This window comes from Ambystoma mexicanum, chromosome 9 (assembly GCF_040938575.1).
Source record: "Ambystoma mexicanum isolate Mex_15411 chromosome 9, UKY_AmexF1_1, whole genome shotgun sequence".
Classification (NCBI taxonomy): Eukaryota; Metazoa; Chordata; class Amphibia; order Caudata; family Ambystomatidae; genus Ambystoma; species Ambystoma mexicanum.
Genome location: NC_090931.1, coordinates 985,628,415 through 985,642,619, shown reverse-complemented (window position 1 = coordinate 985,642,619; position 14,205 = coordinate 985,628,415). Strand labels below are relative to the sequence as shown.

The 14,205-nt window shown below is 47.6% G+C and overlaps 1 protein-coding gene across 1 annotated transcript in view; it reads right to left on the bottom strand.

Moving 5' to 3' along the window:
• Positions 1 to 14,205, bottom strand: part of PDK1 (pyruvate dehydrogenase kinase 1) — a 621,992-nt gene that overhangs the window by 316,493 nt on the left and 291,294 nt on the right. Inside the window, exon 4 of the mRNA XM_069616223.1 lies at positions 12,127 to 12,311. Coding sequence (XP_069472324.1) covers positions 12,127 to 12,311 — 185 coding nt within the window. The remainder of the gene's footprint in view (positions 1 to 12,126; positions 12,312 to 14,205) is intronic.

Below are 14,205 nucleotides of genomic sequence, written 5' to 3'. Positions count from 1 at the left end.
GTCCCGGTTTATCAGAAAATGCATATTGCAAATGAGCCAGAAAATCCTGACTGTTGCAAAAAATGCATTGATGCAGCCCTTCTTGAACCATGTACTTGAGTGGTCAACCAAGAGGTTCCTCTGGAATTTCACAGCAAGCACTAACCACCACTACCGGGTTATCTGGATCCTACCATTCCTTCAGCCGGTTCACATTGTATATTTTCAAGGTTTTTCAATGCTTAATGGAAAAGGTAATTCAAATTGTTGATGACTTCATTAACGAGATAAGGCCCATGCCACTGGGTCAACAAATAATTTCCTGATGCTGGAAGCTGAACCTTATCCTTCACCTTGAATTTGCATACCTGGGACTGCTGATCAAACAGATCATTTGGTTTGTCCTATGCCTGGCACATATGCAGATTCACAGCTCGCAAACTAGTGTCCTCCTTTCTTTTTTTGATCAAAGATTTTATTGGTTTTCAAGGTTAAAACAACATTACATTCATCTCTCTACATTCCATGGAGGGGACACGGGAGGGGGGGGGGGGAGAGAGGGAGGAGGAAGGGAGGGGCAAGTGCCAGGGAAGGGTAGTGGTGGGAAGCGAGCAAAATAATCAAAAGAAGAAACAATAACAGTTACAAACTCAGCTTCAGGGACCTTGGTCCAACAGACCGTCGAATTTAACATAGGATGACTTCATGACACAGGGTGCTCTTAACAGAGTCAATATTTCCCTTTCGGTGGGCCTCACACAGTCTCAGCGGCTACAGGGTCGCCCTTGGCCTTCAGCTAGCCTCTTCCCATCTCCTCCATATTTTCCCCGCCTTTTGCAGGCACCCTCTTGCTTTGTATACCCGGTGCTCTATTACCGCACATATGTCCACGTCCATGACCCACTGGTCATAGCTGGGTGTGCGCTCTGAGCCCCACAGTTGTGCAATGTTCCGCCTAAGGACTGCAAACGCGGTTGACCACAGCAGTTTCTCATAGCGGGTTAAGTCAGATTCCCCGGAGACCCCCAGAAGCAATTGTTTCGGGCACCTCTGTATCGTCTTTCCCAGAACGCTAGACAGTTTGTCGCAGCATTTCTGCCAGAGCAACTGAATATTACTACACTCCCACAGGATATGAAAAAAGGTACCTTCCTCTCGATTGCAGCGTCAGCACTTTGTGTCCGCGGCCCTGCCCCATCGGAAGAGGGCTACTCTCGGGTAGTAAGTGCGATGCAGGATCTTCAACTGGACGAGTCGGAGTCTCGAAGAGATGGTGGTTTCACGCGGGTACATCAGGGCCTCCGTCCAGTCCTCCGGAAGGAGCGGACCCACATCTCGTTCCCATTTTGATTTCAGACTGGATAGTTCCGATGTCGCGAAGGAAGTTATCACAGTGTACATGGTGGAGGTGACCTTCCGCTCTACCCGATCCAGGACTATGTTTCGTTCAAGCGGGGAGCTTTCCGGCAGGTCTTGTGTGATCTGTCGATGGGTCGTCCAAGCATGATTCAGCTGCATGCGGTGGAACCTCTCTGTGTCCGGCAGGGAGAACCTCTCTTGCATTATCTCGAATGTTGCCAGGTTGTCCTCCTGTACCACCTCCCCAATGGTAGAGATTCCACGCTGGGTCCACTCGGGCCATCTCGGTAGTTTTCGTACTTCGGAAAGGTTGCAATTGTTCCACAACGGTTGGGCCAGTGTTATTTTCCCACCCCACCCCAAGAATCGAAGCGCTTCCTTCCAAACTCTCGTTATGTGGGATGCCATATCAGATTTTGGAGGGTGATCCAAGTCTCTGTAGAGGTGCTATATTGGTTTATTTGTAGTGTTACAGTGGAAGCCCTTGATCTGTCACCGTGAAGCATGTCGTTTACCACCTCCATCTCGCTGGCCCAGTAATATGATTGCAGCCTGGGCGGCCCGATCCCCCCCCCTTCCCAAACGGACCTCTGAAGGGTGGCAAGAGCAATTCTTGGGTGGCCTCCTTTGCAAAGCAGTTTCCGGAGGGTACATTCGATTTTGTGTAAGTCTCGATGGTCAATATACAATGGCGCGTTTTGCAGGATGTATAGGAATTTAGGGAGGGCAATCATTTTAAACAAGGCTGCCCTACCCATCAGGGTCAGTGGCAAGGAGATCCAGTGGCGAGTGTCCTCTGCAAATCTTGCCACCAAGGGGGAGAGGTTTAAGGCTGTATATTCAGTAAGGTGCGTTGTGATGTGTATCCCCAGGTATTTGAACTGTTCCTTCTCGATCTGGTAGGGGCCGGTCGCCAGACTCACCAATGAGGTGTTCCCTATAGGGAAGAGGATGGATTTGGACCAGTTCACGCGTAGTCCACAGAATGCCTCATATTGGCCCAGCAGTTGCATAACTCTGGGGCAGGAGGTGTTTGGGTCCTTCAGGTAGATCATCCGCGTAGAGGGATATTCCGTCTTCCCAGGTCTCGGACCACTGGAAGCCCTCCCAGGTTAGGTCGTTTCACAGCAGGATCGCCAGGGGTTCGATCGCAATAGCGAAAATCATGGCCGATAGTGGGAAGCCCTGCCTTGTACCTCTTCCCAGACTGAACAGTTCTGATCGCCAACCGCTGACCCTGGTCCTAGCAACCGGGGATTCGTATAGCAGCCTCACCCAACTCATGAAGTTCTCACCAAAGCCCATGCAACGCATTATGGTCCAGACAGCCTCCCATCTCACCGAATCGAAGGCCTTTTCAAAGTCAATTGCTAACAGGGCCAGTGGCCCCTGTATGCTGTCGGCTCTTTCCAAAGCTGAGAATAGTCTGCAGAGGTTCATGCGAGTTGGTCTTTGTGGCATGAAACCGCACTGGTCCGGGTGAATCAAGGAGGGAATTACCTCTTGTAGGCGGTCTGCTAGAAGCTTTGCCAGTATTTTAGTCTCAGAGTTAATGAGTGAAATGGGCCTGTACGAGCTACATCTTTCCGGGGGCTTGTCCGGCTTGGGTATCACTACTATCGTTGCTTCTCAGAGATCTAGAGGGAGAATGCCCTTTTCACGTGCATGGAGGTACATTTGCAGTAGCTGGGGGGCTATCACGTTGGTACCCACCCTTCGCCATAGCTCCACCGGGGAGCCATTTGGACCAGGAGTCTTACCGGTCTGGAGTCCAGAAATGGCAGCTAGAATCTCATCCTCAGTGATCTCCCGCTCCAACCGTTGCCGCTGCGCCTCATTCAGGGTAGGGGTTTCAATTCGGTCCATAATCGTAGCGTCCATCGGGGTTGCGGATTCACTGTATAACTCTGCGTAATAGTCCGCAAAGCCCTGGGTTATTTCCTGTTCCGTCACCCTTGCGTTTGATCCGTCCGCTTCGAGTCTCCGGACATGGCTGCGTCCCTGCTCCTTCCTTTCCAGCTATGCCAGCATCTTGCCGGCCCGGTCACCCGCTTCATAGATCCTTGCTCTCATAGCAGTGTGCGCTTGGCGAGCGTTGTCCATCGCTATGCTATGCAATCTTTTTTGTGCTAGTAGCAACGTCCGGTTAGAGGCTGGCGTATTTTCGTTTACGTGTCCCTCCTCTGCCTGTTTGACATGGAGCTCCGCTTCAAGAATCTTACTCATGTGCAGCCTCCTTTTGGCCACCGTCCATGATATTAGTTTGCCCCTTCGAACCGTTTTATAGGCTTCCCATAGCATTTCAGGATTCGTTGCCGTCTGTGTGTTTAACTCAAAGTATGTGTTGGTGGTCTCCTGTAGTCTGTCTACCAGCTCAGGATCTCCCAGATAGTAACTGTTCAGGCGCCAACATGGCGGTGAGATCCTCCGGGACGTTATAAGTAACATTTCTAGCGGAGAGTGATCAGAGATGCCTCTAGGCAGCATGTTTATTTCCTGTGCCCTATATAGGTCAGTTGCGGGAGTGAAGAAGTAGTCCAATCTGGAGAGCTAGGCATGGGCCCCCGAGTGGAAAGAGTACGCTCTAGTGTCTGGGTGAAGTTCCCTCCACACATCGCACAGGCCGAGTGCGTTGGCGAACGTGGCAAGGCTAGTGGGGACATTGGGGTTCCTGTTTCGTATGTGCGATCTATCGAGGGTAACATTCATGACTTCATTGAAGTCACCACCTAGTATCATGCAGTTGGAGGTATCATTAGCGATTAACGGGGTAATGTCAGTGAGCAGTGGTTCTAGAAGGGTGGTGGTGCATAGATAGTTATCAGTGCGATGGATTGCCCCCATAAATCGCCCGTCACATTTATGTATTTGCCGCCTGTATCATGGGTCACCGTGTAGAGGTGGAGGGGGAGGTTTTTGTGTACCAAGATCATGACGCCTCTTGAGCCCATCGTGAAGCCTGAGTGAAATGTCAGCTTATAATTTGTACGCCTAACTAGGGTGCATTCTGTACCTGAGAGATGTGTCTCGGATAGGAACACTATATCAGCCCCCGTCAGTTAAAAAATTGGCGCACCAGGCGGCACTTGATTGCATTGCCCAGGCCATTGACGTTCCACGACATGAGCCTCAGTGTTCTGAGAGTGTCGACATTATTACGATACTCTGCCATGTGAGCATGTGTTGGTGGCTGCCCTGATTGTCACCGGCAGCTTATGCGCCTGTTGGAAATATGCCCGTGGTGTACTGACATCCTTTCTGGCCATGTTCCTCTATTAGTTCGACAGGTCCCTAATGAAGCTGTGCTTAAACACAAAACCCCCCACCCCATACTCCTCCCAACTAGAAGCATCGGTCGCCCAAACAAAGAATCTATGGTGTCAACTGGACACCTAACATGCACTGAACTTAATATCAAATAAAAGTGGCCTTCCCCTAGGTGGAACCCGGAGAGAAGGTAGTACTCCTCTAAAGGTGATCCCCGAGGGAGTCCACACGTATACTACGCCTGGGATTTATTGCACTCTTGGGGAGTGGAGGGGGGGGGAATTCTCCTATTGTAGTGCTTGAGGCATACCGCGGCCGCTACAGGAGGGGGGGGGGTGCAGAGGGGGGGTGTGTGTGTGCGTGTGTACACACAGTGGGAAGATCTATGGTCCGACTTCAGTATCTCAGTGTGGTCACAGGATTTTGACAGCCGTGGTGAGGGGGGGGGTTATCACCCCCCCTAGGTCTTCCAGTGGGTCCTGCGGTAGTGGTCGTCGGGGTTCTCGCCGTTGGTCTGGCGGAGGTCTTCGATTTCTTCCCCTATTTTCGCGGGGGCGGACCAATCTCCCTCTATGTTTTACTCGTCCCAGCGCCAAGCCTCCTTAGGGTCACTAAAATGGACTGTTGTGCCTTTGTGATAAATCTTGAGCTGTGCAGGGAAGAGCAGGCCGTATTTCACTCCCATCGTGTGTAGCTGCCTTTTCAGGGAGTCGAAGAACTGCCTTGCCCTTTGCACTTCCCTCGTGTAATCCGGGAAAAATGCGATTTTGGAGCCATTGAACGTGACAGCTCCTTTGGCGCGTGCATGTTGCAGTAGGGCGTTGCGGTCTCTGTAATTTAAGAATCTTGCTATTACAGTTCGGTGGGGGTGCCAGGCAGTGGCCTGCCTGTGGGCACCCTATGTGCCCTCTCTATGGAAAAGAACTTGGAAAAGGCATCGGGCTCGTACAGGTCGGAAAGCCATTGTTCTAGAAAAAGTTCCATGCAGGCGCCCCTCTGCCTTTTCGGGTATACCCAGGATGCGCACATTGTTGCATCTGGACCTGCCCTCTGCCTCTTCAATTCTGTCTTCCAGCACCTTCAATTTGGACATTGTGTTATGAAGCTGCTGTTGCATGGTGTTCATCGGTTACCAGTCAAATGGTCGAAAACATTTGGTCGACAGACAATTTGGTCGACACCATTTGGTCGAATGCCAAATGGTCGAATTTTTTTTTTTTTTTTTTTTTTTTTACCCATTTTTTGGTTTTTTTTGGGGGGGCCCCCCCCCCCAACCCCCTTTTTTTTCTTTTTTATTTTTTTTCCCCCACACGAAAACCCACAAAACACATATATATAAAAAAAAAAAAAAAATTCGACCATTTGGCATTCGACCAAATTCAGTCGACCAATTGTCTGTCGACCAAATCACTGTCGACCATTTGACTGGACACCGTGTTCATCCTGTCCTCCGTGTTGGAAATGCGCTGCTCAGCCTCCCCGGTGCGTTTTTGGAGGTCGTACCTGAGGAGGGAAACATCCATGCTTATTCCGTCCATTTTCTGCTCCATGGACGAGCGGAAGTCGGTAATGGCGGCCATGATGTCTTTGAGCGAGATTCCTTGGTCCGTCTCCATGTCGTCTGAGGATTGCGAGTGGTGTTCAGTGGGCTGGGGTGGAGGAATGGTGTACTGATCCATTCTGCTTTGGGCATGAAGCTTCCTCGGCCTGTCCTTCCCCATGGCACCAAGTCCACCTTGTACGCTATATGGGCCGATGTGGGCGCCCGTCCAGCGAGCTTTTGCCTGAACACTACGCTTCCCGGTGTGCCTCTTTTCTCTTTTACCTTGTTGGCAAATCGCTCCCTTTGTTGCTGCTGTGCTCCGGGGATAGGTCCTCACTCCAGGGCCGACGCAGCCGCCCCCCGCCCAGCTGCAGCACGCTTTCCGGGGCAAGGCATATCCCTCGCTCTCGCACCGGCTCACAGGTCCGCGCGTATGTCACTGAATCAGCGGCTCCCGCAGGGGTGGAAAGGCGGAAGGGCCTCTCTCTCCGGGCCTGCCCTCTCGCCTGTTATTGGAGGGCAGGGCTCACACGGGTGCACAGCCCTCTCTCCCTTTGCTGGCCCTCTTGACTTCCGGGCCAGTGATGATGCTCTGGCCGGGCGCCCCGAAGGGCGGGAGCCGGCGCGGGAGGCCCAGACTCCACTTTTCGGCAGGTTCTCTTGAAGACAGGCTAGTTGCGGTCACCACAAAACTTCACACGGTCGTCTCCGGTGAATCCGACCGCAGTTCTCTTCGATCTTCGCTCCGGGTGTGCCCAAGGATGTTCGCTGTCACATCAGGGTATTTCCAGCTCTTATTACCCCCGAAAACAGGCTTTTTTATAACAGGGTGTTAGTGCGGCCCCGGGAGCCGAGCAGACGCACGTCTACTGCATCCCGTGGTTAGCCACGCCCCTGTGTCCTCCTTTCTTGAGTCCTTAAAATTGTTCGAAGTTCGATGCTGCGTCATCCCAGCTTTCCTTCGGCACATCTATAACGTCCGATGGCTCTCTTCCACATGATGGCTCAAAGGGGGTTAATCCTATAGATGCATGTGGAGATCTTCCAGATGGCAAACAGCCAGCAACATCAGGTCAACGCAATCCCTCCCATCTTAATCCACCATTTTCCTCAGGAGATTCTGTAGGGTTTGGTTGAAGCATTTTACTAAGCAATACATTTAAAGACGAGAGATGGAGCTGTAGAGGGTTTGTATTTTAAAGAGTGTTTTGACCTGCCCCATAAGGTCTGATACAACCGGAATCCCTGGTCAGCTGGATCTCTTTTGGAAAGCCTAGTCTTGAGAAGGTCAGGGATCAGGTGTTTAAGGATTTGTTTTGACGCACTACTCTTTAAAGTATAACCTTGGGGTACAGGGTAACAGTTAACTATTACAAGCATGTATAGTTCCCTCCTTTTGAGAGGCTTAGGGTACCGATATCCAAAACTACCGCACAAGAAGGGGACTTCAATGAATGCTAATGGCTGGCGAGGGACACAACCACATCCACCCTTGGAGCCTTTTAGCATATCTGGCAGAACTCGCAGAATGTTCTCATTGGTTGGAAACATTCACAGTCAGAGAACAATACTATGGAAATGTTCCTGAGTTTCATCTACACTCTGATGTTCAGCTGTCAGATGGGAATGGATATGTTCTATTACAGCCTGTCAGAAAGGTGTAGTGGCCAGGAGTTGGTAACGATTTGCCACACGAATGCCACATTATTTTTTCCTCTGTTTAACCTCCATTCTACAAAAAAAGGGTCCTTGCTTCTCACCCTCTTCCCGACACAGGAAGGACTTGGTGTTTCATAGAGATGCATCATAATGTTGGGCTGCAGTAAAAACTGGGAAAAGGTAGAGGTCTACATCAGAGGAAACTAGTGGAGCTGGGTGGGTGGAGACAAAACCTTTCTTGCCCTTCTGGATCTGCATGAGACCTTTCACTGCCAAGATGTCTGGGGCAAAGATAACATCAAAAATAAGTTGGTCCCTTGGGGCACCTTGGACTGGAAAAGGGATGTGCAAGTGTTTTAAGTAGAGGACCACAGGCAATAGTCCTCATCATTCTCCCCAGCTCCCTCATTAAATGTGGTTTGTACCTAGCCCAGACTTTGGGGTGCCCTTCCCATGTCCTGGTTCTTCAGGTGCATAGAAATGTATAGGCAAACTTCTAGCAGGGAATACCTGGCCCACATCACTTTACAAGTAAAACCCAGAAGCCCCACATGTGGCTCAACGGGGTAACCTGGCCCAGTGGAAAACCTAACCACAGGGTGGAGGTTGTGGGCAAAGTGGGACCCCTGGGTCGTTGCTCTCGTCTCTAAAACCTATTTTAATTTAATTCTTCCTTTTTCACTTTTCCCCAGAAGCTCAGTATCCACAGCTCTGTTCCTCTCTAGGCTGGACTATTGCAACAGCCTCTTTCTAAATCTTTATGCCTCTACTCTTTGACCTATACAACTTATCCAGAACAGGACTGCGAGACTTGTCCTTGGCCTCAAGCCCAGGGATTGTATCTCTCCAGCTCTGAAATCTCTACACTGGCTCCCCATGGCTGCAAGGATCAAGTTCAAGACCCTCTGCATCATCCACAAGGCTTTTTGGGGCCTGGGACCGCTCTATCTCCAACTTTCAATTCCAAACGGCTTCCTTCACAAGCACTACGCTCATCGACTGCCAACTCTCTGAGTGCCAGACACTTCTCCAAGCAGAGAGTTGGAGCAGATCTATCTCCTCAGCTGAGGCCTACCTCTGGAACAGCATCCCTACCTCCTCTCTCAAACTTGAGCAGAACCACCTACGGTTCTGGAAGCAACTCAAGACCTTCCTTTTCGCTTCTGCTTTTTCTCTTACTCTCCCCTGCTGATGCACCCAACTGCTCCACGCACTGGTCACCCTCTGAATTCGGGCCCAGGCTCCTGCATGTACAGTTGCCCTAGCACTGCCTCTGGGCTCCCCAGCACTTAAGGGTCTGTATCTCCAACCCCACAGTCCCTTCTCTCTGCACTTATGAGCCACCCACTGGCTGCATTTGTGAGTTAACTGCACTTCCCCTCTTCCTCTCCCCCTGCCAGCCATATTACAAGGGATGAGGAAAGCTTCAAGGATGCAATATTGGTCCTTTTGATTCATTATATCCTTATAGAGTTTTGAATTCACACAATGATTTCATTAAACACGTTTAATTGATCTGCATTACAATTACATAAGTCTTTAAACAGATTTGGCACAAAGGATTTTGCTAATGCTACACCTGTTTAAGTCTGGTGAGATATGGTCACCCTGGAAAGTCCTCTCTTATGATCCGAAAGTAGGTCACAAACGCATAACTGAAGTAAATTGGTCATCTTCTAATACACTAACAAATTTATCGATATGTGATTCAGATTCCATCAAATTATTTGAATATATTTTTCTTAAATCTTTACACAACTGTTAAAATATCTAACTAATCTGTCTTTAAAATATCTGTCTTGGTTATTAAGGTATATCCAAACAAGAAATTAATATTTTTAAACCTTACTTAATTGTATAATAGAACAAATCAGGGTTCAAAATTGCTGGGAGCTATTTAGCTCCTGTTTGTATCCTTGGATAGCGAGGTGGGGTTAACACCAACTGCCACCAGGAGATACTCCTGGGTCATCTGGTATCACACACACACACGTGTATCGGTTTTGGGGAATGTCTGTGATTGAGTATTAGGATACATTTAAAAGACATTTAAGGCATAATGGGTGACATATAATCTACATTAATGCATGGTTTGCATCACATGTGGAAGCTAGATTTGCAGCATGGCAGTTACTGCTCCTCATTCACCCAAAAAGTAGCTCTTGCTCAATCTGCAATGCCATATACCCAGGAGCTGCTTTTAGCTCCTGCTCATCAATTCCTATTTCAATCCCTGCAAATGATCAATTTGTTGCCTCTTGGTATATTCTTTCTATATTCAACTATGTGAAATGAGTTAAGTGCCCAGAAGGCGTTGATCAATATATTGTGACTAGAAAATATGTCCTTGTGTTTCTTGTTGTGCTGACTCACAACCACATATCATAATATTACAAACTCTCATAATGCACCTTGTAATAGCATATTTCATGTGTCTCAATTTATAGTTATTGCATTTCTTTATGATATTCACAAAAACAATGTTGAATGTTATTTTAACTAGTTGGCAGAAAAACCACAAGATGCCTTAAAATATGGTTTTACTCTTTACTCTTTCTTTCAGTTTAAAACAGATTTAATTGTAAATGTATACAGCAGTATGCACAAGTGGAGTGCTTCAAGGTGGGAATGGAACAAGGGAATACAGTAGTCATTCATAAGCCTTGAAGTTTTCGAAAGATCTAACAAAAACTAGGGTACTAGGCCGGACGCATTTCTCCTAGGCAAAGTGCATGAAGTGTGCATTTAGTAAATGCACACAAAAAATGCAACGTGTCCTACTATTTGGGGATGAGATGACCATTTAATGGCATTTTGTAGCACATTTGCATTATCTCAGGAAGGCACTCTTATGTATCTTTGTGTCCTTTTTGAATTGCTCTTAAATTGTTATTCCAAAACTATCCCAGTAACTGTAGATGGATATTCAGAATCTCCACACTGACAATCTTCGACAAAACAGAGTGGATTTGCGAGAACTAGATATTTACTACCTTAGGGTACAGATTACGTTTTGCAAGAGATTCCTTGGGCGTTGTCCTACAATAGAGCCTAGAAAGGGAGCAAGCTGGGCACCCCCAGGAAAAGCCAGACACGAAGGTGGAGTGGAAACCAATTCATCTCAGCTAGCGGGGCCCAGTGAGGCGAACATGTAGTGTAAAGGTCGATGAGAAGAAGGGACAATTACGTACATATGACATAACTGGTAATGCCTGTAAAGGCACATTTGTGTATTTAAAGGAATTAGCTAGTAGTATTCCAGCTTAATAATGTAACACAATTTAACTGGAAAGATGGTCTGCGACAGCCTACTCTTGAATCTACCCTCTTCATATCTATGACCCATCCAGCTAATCCAGAATAGGGCAACAACACTTATCCTTGGCCTCAAGCCCAGGGACCGCATCTCTCCTGCCCTAAAAAAAAACTCTTCACTGGCTCCCGGTTGTTGCACGGATTAAATTCAAATCCCTCTGCATCATCCACAAGGCTCCCTGGGGCCGGGACCAAGCTATTTGCAGTATCCCTTCACTAAATACTCTCCCTCTAGACATCTAAGTTCCTCTGGCACCAACTTGCTGTGTGTGAAGCGTTTCGCTAAACAGAGGGCCGGAGGCCGATCTCTTGCTTCGGCAGGCTCCCTCTTGTGGAACAGCCTCCCCCTTCCTCCTACTCTTGAGCTGGACCTGCTCGAATTCTGGAACTCTTCAAGACTTTCTTTTTCACTTCCTCCGTCCCTTCTTCCCTCCTCTGCTAACCTCACAGTCAATACGATTGGTGACCAGGGCCCTTCTGTATCCTCGGGGCCATGAACTCCCACACCCAATCGCCACAGCTTCTGCATATACACATACCTTGCCTCGGCAACCTGCAGCCTACCCTACTGTAGGCCTGCACTTACCCACTTATTGTAGCTCACCGCTCCCTAGCACTTACTACACTTGGCACTTACACCTGCTGCTCACCCACGGGAACCGACATTCCAACACTTACGCCCACTCCCTCCTCCCCTCTCTCTCTGCACTTGCACGTTCTGAATACTAACAAGGCTTAGTAGGTTCGTCTTTATCCTCCAGTGTATACATTGTTTCAATCTTATGTTCCCTCCCTGTGGCCATGTGGGTGCTTTGAAACACAATTTACTTGTAGTATATGCATCAAACAAATGCACAATAAACAATATGGTGCTTACTGATGGAGTTCTGAAATGGTGAATGCTCTCATACATGAAGCAATTGTATTTCTGTATACACTAGAATTATATTACAAATACAATCAATGAAAAATGTGTCAAGATAACGCATCCGACAAATACTTACTGTGTTGATTAAGCAGCATTCTAATTGAAATACGACTCATGTAAAACCGATCTAAAAAATACTGCACATTCTGTGAAGTCACAGGGTCTACGCCAAATCTGTCCTTGTACTCAATCACACCTTGAGCCATTGTTGGAATTACATCATTGTGTCGATTTCTGATCGTTATTACTGTGTCCGTGAACCTGAAATGACACAAGTGATCAATGCTAAAAGCATTTAGGGTCCACATGGAAGGTTAAGCAACTTTCTCAAATGTGATAATGAAATGGTATTTACTTTCAATTCGATAGTTCGGTTCCCATAACTAAATCACTAAACAGAGGACACACCGCACACAGAAGACACCTAGAAGGATGCAGAGAAATACAAAAACTCACAAAATATAAACAATGCTTTCCAAATTTTGCAGTACCTGCTAGCTGATGGCGCAGGTCATCATTACCAATTCTACATAAAAGGCCAAAACGGTTTCAAAAGATGCATGCAATAATTTTCCAAAGCACTCGAAATCGGGTTCTTTCCAGACCAATTCCTTTGGATCTAGTGCCAAATTGCTCTTTTCAGTTTGTTGAAAACGATTGCAAGGGAAGACATTACAGTCAATCTGTGGCTTTTTATGAAGTTCGATCCATACTCGGGCCCCTGTATGTTATTCTACTGAGAATGATACCCGAAATAGACAAACTGCACTTTGTGGTGGCTTTAATAATGAAAAATGGACCCTAGCAATGCAGTATCATGGAATTATTACAATATCTTCACACAAATAATAAATACCCGAGACCCATCGCTAGAAAGGGACCAGAGAGACTGAAAACTCGAGATTTCTGTCTTATTGGACAATCCATCATATCCCCTTTCTGTCAGTGCCAACTGTGAAGAATCTGGACAATTAATCCCTTCTCCCCAGAGGGGAGACAACTCTTGTGAGGCTAGGGAGGTGAGCCTGATACGAAAGACCCTCCTTAGGATCTGGGCAAGTGGGACCTCTCTGGGAGCGACTCCCCTATAGGGGACCAGAACTCCCATTCCTAAGCGGAACTCCCAGTCCAAACCACTGTGTCTGCATATACGGATGTGGAAAATACATTACTATCTCCTACAACTATATTCCATACATATCCTTCTTTGTACATATTAGCTACAGGCAATGCTGAACACTGTTTGAACGCCACAGTCAGTGATGAAGGGCAATGTTCTGTTTGTTCATGTGACATGTATAAGCAAGGAAACTCCTACAGAGAAGGAGGAATCGCTACACAGAGGCGAGCATCCACATCATTGACGTCCTGGAGGGGAGGAGCCACGCCGGGCTGCAGAGCCGGTGGCATCAAGGAGTGTGATTGAAGCGTTAGCTGAACACGTAAAGGTTGGCATTACACCAGACAGAGGAACCAAAGTCCAAGAAGGTACCGAGATGAGGATACCCACGTCTCATCTGGTGGCACGACCATGAGCGAGTTGTGGTGGACCGGGAGGCCGGTAACAGACATGAGACCAGATCCTTGGAGGGAGCCTGAGGTTCCGAAGCACCACATACGTTGGACCGTAGCTACAGAGATGGGTAGCTGCTGGGAAAGCAGACTAGGTTACGTGAGTCTGAGAAACCTGACGGAGAGCCTACCAATAAAAGGTACAAACACTGTGATTAACGGATATAAAAGCTATCCATGTTATGAGACATAATACAGCCTGAGAAATCTGTGGGTGTAAACATCATATGAAAGGGGATTGAGAAAGAAATACGGTCACTTTGAATTAAGACTGAGCAACTTACAGAAGGTACAGAATTCTATTTTGTTCAGAAGAATAGTAATGTTTACAACAAGGGACAGTTTCTTTGATAACAGGAGAAAGTGAAACTAACTTGATACAAAGACTGGGAAGAAAGAACTTTTGAAACACTGAGAACATCAAGGATAAATTGGGCCAAGCCTACGCCCTGTTGAGGTTATTGAACAAAGCCTACTGTTTCCCTCTTAGTTGGATGTTTTTTCTAAAGTGGTAGGGCCAGTTAATGCATTGGATTCGGAATGAAGAACTTTATTTGGATTTTAAAGTCCACCATAGCGTTTG